The 6,971-nt window shown below is 46.2% G+C and overlaps 1 protein-coding gene across 1 annotated transcript in view; it reads right to left on the bottom strand.

The window, feature by feature from the left end:
* Positions 1–1,342: 1,342 nt before the first annotated feature.
* The window catches only part of CDX2 (caudal type homeobox 2), a 28,152-nt gene continuing 22,523 nt past the window's right edge, over positions 1,343–6,971 (bottom strand). The window contains exon 3 of the mRNA XM_035115890.2: positions 1,343–6,599. Within this exon, the coding sequence (XP_034971781.1) occupies positions 6,396–6,599 (204 nt within the window). The 3' untranslated portion in view covers positions 1,343–6,395. The remainder of the gene's footprint in view (positions 6,600–6,971) is intronic.

The following is a 6,971-nucleotide window of genomic DNA, read 5'->3' as shown; positions in this document are numbered from 1 at the left end:
CCAATAATGCGAGATGAGCGCGCAACCCCAGAATTGGTCACGACTGGACCTAATGGTCAGGGGTTCCTTTACCTTTACCTATGTCTACTTACATTTCAGTCCTTATTCCTAAATTTATATCTCCCTCTACAAATTAGCATGTGCAAATTCTATGCAAATAGGCATCTTTTTATGATGCATCGCCTCCTTTTTTTGGCCACGCTTAAGCAGACCCCCTAATGGTCAGGGGTCCTTTTAAGCAGCCACCTTAATGGCTGCCGGTTCAAAACGGAAGTTCCTGACATGTTCAAAATGCCTAAGCAAGACGATAAAGCCATAATCCGATGCACCTGTCCTTACTCTGGAGTAAGGCCCATGGGACTCACAGCGGGGCATATATTTCTGAGTAAACAGGCTTAGATCATGCCGCACCTGGAGCTTTAATGAAACCGCTTGCTTTCGATCGATCGTGTCCAGACCAATCCTATGCATGTTTACTTAAGAAGAAAGTCCAAAGGCATAGCTGCCAAGTTTTGCCTTTACTCAAGAGGAAGCCTATTCAGCATAAGGGAATTTCCCTTTAAAAAAAGGGAGAACTTGGCAGCTATGTCCAAAGGAGTCCGGCAGATCTTGTTCCCTGGCTTTAAGTGTAGTGCCTTGAGGTTGCAGCTTTGCTTTGCAACCCAGTTTGCCTTAAATCACATTACTGATGAACCTCAGGGTCCCTTCCAACTCTATAGTTCTGAGATTCTTATGCCCTCATCCTGATAGGCAGGAGGCATCTGGGGAGCTAAAGGGCCTCGGTGTGAGCTCTCCCCCGCCTTGGAAACCCTGAAAGTGTGCTTCATTTTCCCGTTAAGAATAAAAATAACCAGTGCTTTTTTCTGGGTGTACGCACGGGTACGCATACCCCTAAACATTTTGTGAATCTTTGTACTTTTGTCCATTTACTGTATTTATTTTTCCCGATTTGATCTATAAAATGGTGGTTTTCTTGAGTCAAAATGAGAGTACAGTACCCCTAAACATTTTTTGGAGGGGGGGGGACACTAATAATAACCGTAACAATAAGGTGCTCAGCAAGCAACCCTGCGGCGGATTGGTCTGACCGTCTGAAATTAAACAAGAAAATTCCAGGTCAAGTTATGTCCCAGAAGCCTTTTCGCGCACTGGGCCGATTTTGCGCTCTTCACAGCCTGCTTCCTGCGGGCTCCAGAGCGCACTAGCTGCGGTCTTCCAGAAGCTCTTCCGCCTGCGCTTGCTCTCCAGCTACGGGGCGGGAAGCGCGGGTGGCCGCAGCCCGGGCGCCCTCGAGGCGAGCTCCGGCTGCGGAGCCTCCTGCCTCGCCCTCCCCCCGCGAGCTCCGCTGCCAGTGGGACAATGCCGACTTTTGCACCTCTAACCACTAAGCAAACAGACCTTGCGCTTCGCTCCACAATCCAAACACGCTTTATTGACCTGCGTTCCATAGCAACGGGGGCACACGAGACTTCCTCCGTTGCCTGCCTGCCTGCCTGCCTTGCCTTGCCTGGCCAGGCTCCGGGTGTGGCTGCGGCGGCTTCCAGAGCCTACCGAGCAGGCCAGTTTCAGCTGCGCCTGCCCTTGGCGCCCTTTACCGCTATTAGGCGGTTATTAATCCCTTTTTAAAGAGGTGCCGGGGCTCCAGCTTGCCTGGGAGAAACAAATGGGGTTTGTTTTTCCATCCTATATTATGGCCCTTCCTCATCCGCTTCTCTGCCACAGGTCTCCTTCAAATGGGACATAAATTCAACAGGTAAAGGTTTGGCCTCTGGTAGTAATGGGGAAAGTTGCACCTGTTGGATTTCAGCATGTCAGACGGTGGGAGTGGGGAAGATGTTAATCCTATTTGCAGTTGTTTGCTGCCAGGACTCGGATGAAACTCAGTAGGGAAGATGTGGCACTGTGCACCTGCCTAGAGGCAGTATTTTCTTGCTCCTTTTTATTCCATTGCTGAACTGGTATAGATTACTTACAGTGAGGTGGGGGGGTATTTGATCCCCTGCTAAATTTGCTCATTTGCCCTCTGATGAAAAAATGACCAGTCCATAATTTTAATGGTAGATTTATTGTAGCTTTGAGATACAGAACAACAACAGGAAAAAACCCCAGAAACTCAGAAGACAAAAGTTAGAGATGTGCATTATAACGAGTGAAAAAAGTATTTGATCCCTTTGCAAAAGATGACTTAGTACTTGGTGGCAAAACCCTTGTTGGCAATTACAGAGGTCAGATGTTTCTTGTTGGTGGCCACCAGGTTTGCACACATCTCAGGAGGTATTTTGTCCCATTCCTCTTTGCAGATCCTCTCCAAGTCAGTAAGATTTCAAGGGTGATGTGTAGCTACTCGAACCTTCAGCTCCCTCCACAGATTTTCGATGGGATTAAGAGCTGGAGACAGGCTAGGCCACTCCAGGACTTTAATGTGCTGCTTCTTGAGCCACTCCTTTGGTTGCCTTGGCCATGTGCTTTGGGTCATTGTCATGCTGGAATTCCCATCCTCGACCCATTTTCAATGCCCTGGCTGGGGGAAGGAGGTGCTCACCCAAGATTTGACGATACATGGTCCTGTCCATCATCCCTTCAATGCGGTGAAGGTGTCCTGTCCCCTTAGTAGAAAAGCACCCCCAAAGCATAAGATGTCCCTCTCCATGTTTGACAGTAGGGATGGTGTTCTTGGGGTCGTAGGCAGCATTCCTCCTCCTCCAAACACGGCTAGTTGAGTTGATGCCAAAGAGCTCATCTGACCACAACACTTTCACCCAGTTCTCCTCTGGGTCATTCAGATGTGCATTGGCAAGCTGCAGACGGGCCTGTACATGTGCTGTCTTGAGCAAGGGGACCTTGCGGGTTCTGCAAGATCTCAGTCCTTCACGGCGTAGTGTGTTACCAACTGTTTTCATGGTGACTATGGTCCTAGCTGCCCTGAGATCATTGACAAGTCCGCCCCCCCCCCCCCGTGTAGTTCTGGGTTGCTTCATCACTGTTCTCCTGATCTTTTCAACTCTACGAGATGAGATCTTGCATGGAGCCCCAGACCGAGGGAGGTTGACAGTTATTTTGTGTTTCTTCCTTTTGCGAATTATTGCACCAACTGTTGTCACCACCTCACCAAGCTGCTTGGCAATACAGTAGTCTTGTAGCCCAGTCCAGCCTTGTGCAGGTCTACAATCTTGTCCCTGACATCCTTGGACAGCTCTTTGGTCTTGGTCATGGTGGCTACTTTGGAATCTGCTGGATTGATTGCTTCTGTTGACAGGTGTCTTTTGTACAGGTACTGTAATGAGCTGGGATTACAGGTAAAACCTCTCCCTTACAGCAGGTGCTTCTAATCTCAGTTCATTACATACAGTGAAGATACCAGGTAGCCTGACATCTACCTGCTTGATAGGGGATCAAATACTTATTTCACTCATTATAATGCACATCAATCTCGTGACTTTTGTCTTCTGGGTTTCTGGGGTTTTTCCTGTTGTTATTCTGTCTCTCACAGCTACAATAAACCTACCATTAAAAGTATGGACCGGTCATTTCATTGTGAGAGGGCAAACGGGCAAATTTAGCAGGGGATCAAATACTCTCCCCCCCCCCCCACTGTACTGGGCAGATCCTGCTTACTAGGCAACCTCAGATAACTGGGTTTAAGTCACAAAGCACATCCTCTGCGATACTACGAAAATATATGGAAAGTGGTTTTTTTAATCAGCTCAATTTAACCAGAGGTACAGTATCTGTTTTATTTATGCTATTCGTATACCACTTGGTTAACAAAGTTAATTAAGGAGCATGCCGGTTTCTTAATTTGGAAGAACTAGCCATGTGATGAAGAGCCTGGGTTCAAAACCTTGCTGTGCTCTGACCAGTCATGATCAGTCTAAGTCGGCTTCACAGGATCGTTCTGACAGCGGAATGACACATAACTTGCAGGTGGTGAAATCAAGTGCTCCTTTGAGGATGTAGGTAGGGGATACAAATGTGGGAAAATATAAACTGAACTTGAACATAAACACCCTACTGAATCAGTAGTCCATCTAGTCCCAACCAGATGACTATAGGAAGCTGACAAGCAAAACTAAGCACTCTTCTGCTCATGTTCCCCAGCAATTGGTATTAAGAGTCATCCTGCCTCTTAGACTGGAGGTAATATAACCACCAGGGCTAGTAACCACTGATAGCTTTATCCTCCATTAATTTGTCGAATCCCTGTTTAAAGTCATTCAAAGTTGGTGGCTGTCCCAACATCCTGTTAACTATCCACAGTGCACGTAGTGTACAGTCGTACCTCGGGTTACGAACACCTCGGGTTACGAACTCCGCAAACCCGGAAGTATTTCTGCCGCGTGTGTGTTCTGCGCATGCGCAGAAGCGGCGCACTTGGTTTGCGCATGTGCAAATCGCGGAAATTACACTTTGCACATGCGCAACATGGCGCTTCGGGTTAAGACCATTTCGGGTTACGAACTGCATCCCGGAACGGATGGTGTTCGTAACCCGAGGTACCACTGTACAGTGGTACCTCTACTTATGAATAACTCTACTTACGAATGTTTCTACTTACGAATGGAGCTCTGTCCGCCATCTTGGATGTGGTTTAGATAGGATTTTTTTCTACTTATGAATTTTTAGATAGGGTTGCTTCTACTTACGAATTTTTTCTCCCAATGCATTCCTATGGGATTCGACTTACAATTTTTTTCGACTTACATTTTTTTTCGACTTACAAATGTGTGTTCAGAACGCATTAAATTCGTAAGTAGAGGTACCACTGTACTTTCATTTGTCCTGAATCTTCCAATGTTCATTGAATTTCCCCGAGTTCTAGTGTTATGGGAGAGGGAGAGAAATCTCTCTCTCCATGTTCTCCACAGCATGCACGGTTTATAAACATGTCATGACCACCCCCCACCTCATATTTTTTCGAAACTAAAAAGCCTCGATGAGTTTGCCCCTTCAAATAGTTTTTCCAGCCCCCAGTAATTCTGCTTTCTCTTTTCTGCACTTTCTCTAGCTCTACAATAACTTTTTGAGGTGTGGTGAGTGATCAGGACTATACACAGTATTCTTTTATTTTTATTTTAAAAACGAAAACGAAAAAAAACCTTGGATATTACCTGGAATTGTGGGGACCAATTTGGTAATCTCATAATCTCCATTTTTTTAAAAAAAAAAAAACAACCTTGTTCCAAATAGATCCAGTGAAATCAGTACAAATTTAGGCTTGGATTCCCCGTAGACGCTTCTCACGTGATAACTGTAGCATCGAGTTATGACTTGCACATGTGAATGAATCAATCATAGATATACAATATCCCAGATCATTATTTTCCTGTCACCCAGTGTTGTATAATTTAGGGTTGCCGTATTTCAAAAAGTGAAAATCCGGACACAAAAATTGTTGAGCTTCTTTTGCAAAATCTCAAGATACAAAAAAAAAAGTTTTGGAGCTCTTTTTAAGGAAATTAGTCACTTCCAACATGGATTGCCATACGTCAAGGTTTTCCTGGACATTTTTGACTGCCGAATCCTGGCTATGTCCAGGAAATTCAAGACATATTGCAGCCCTAGTATAATTTAAGCATGCCCCTTACTCCAGGTTGGCCCCCCAATAATTTACAATTTAAATCCATTGCAGGGTACAATATAGTTGTTGTACAATTCAATGCAGGAGCTGGGAAGTGAATTTGGGATGTTCTCCGTGCAATGCAGATGCTGTACCACTAACTGTGGTCCTGACAAAATAAAATTAAATCCTTCCAGTAGCACCTTAGAGACCAACTAAGCTTCGTCATTGGTATGAGCTTTCGTGTGCATGCACACTTCTTCAGATGTCGTCCTGAGTGCCTCATATACGTTTTCTGCAGTGCTCCTTTTGATATATCTAGAGTACCAGGAAAACAAAGTGAAATATGCTTTAGTCCCCTCCCCCCGCATTTTCTTTTGCCCACTAATATTTATCAACAACATTGGTAATAAAAACAGGAATGACGAGAACAAACAAACAACAACAACAGAAGGCATTCCAGGCCCAGTTCCCTGAGATAACAGTGTTTTTCATTTGCAAAGAGGAGTGTCAGTTGCATGGCACCTACCACAAGCGTGGAAACAAAGTGAAGCGAATTATGGGGGTGGGGGAAATCAACTTCCCTCCCCTCCCCAGTTGCCACACAATGTGGGTTGATCACAGTACATTTTGTACAAATGCGCAGCAAACCAAAAGCTGGGAGTGTGGTGCTGTGTACAGAAGTCCAGATGGGAAGCAGAGCCACCGTGTCCCCATATCGATTTCACCAATGGACCAGTGGCCTTTCCCACCAGGGGCTGGTGTGCATGTGTGCCTCCCCTTCAGCGAAGGAGAGCAGGACGTATCCAGCTGCTCAGTCTTTTCTCCCCAGCGGCTGTCACTGTGCTGTGGCTGGCACTAAACCGGGAGCACTCAACACTCCTCCTCCGTTGGGGCCGGAGCCGGTTGTCCCTGGCTGCATGGAGGACACTGGGCTCATCGGTTCTGATCCACTGTGCACACCCCCTGGCTGAGACTGTTGCAACTTCTTCTTGTTGATCTTCCTCTCCTTTGCCCGCCTGTTCTGAAACCAGATTTTCACCTTGGGGGAAGAGGAAGACAAAATAAGTTCCAGCGACTAAGTGCTATAGACCCATAAGAATGGCTCTCCCATTATCCCACTTGAAGATGCTGGAGATTGAACCTGGGAACTTCCGCTTGCAAGGCAGATCCTCTACCCCAGAGCTATGGTCCTTCCGCATTACGTGTTTCCTCAATATGTATTAAGAAGGTACTTTGTGGACTACAGCTAAGACTGCATTCCTATACATGCTTACCTGCGAAGGAGGCCCGCAAATACAGTGGGACTTACTTCAAGAAAAGATTCAGAGGATTGGGCTGTTTGAGCAAAAAATCTTCCCATCCTGCAGAAAAGGACGGGGAGTGGAGAATGTGTAGAAAGAGGGTGGGCTCC

This window comes from Zootoca vivipara, chromosome 4 (assembly GCF_963506605.1).
Source record: "Zootoca vivipara chromosome 4, rZooViv1.1, whole genome shotgun sequence".
Lineage (NCBI taxonomy): Eukaryota > Metazoa > Chordata > Lepidosauria > Squamata > Lacertidae > Zootoca > Zootoca vivipara.
This window is presented reverse-complemented; position numbering and strand designations above follow the sequence as displayed.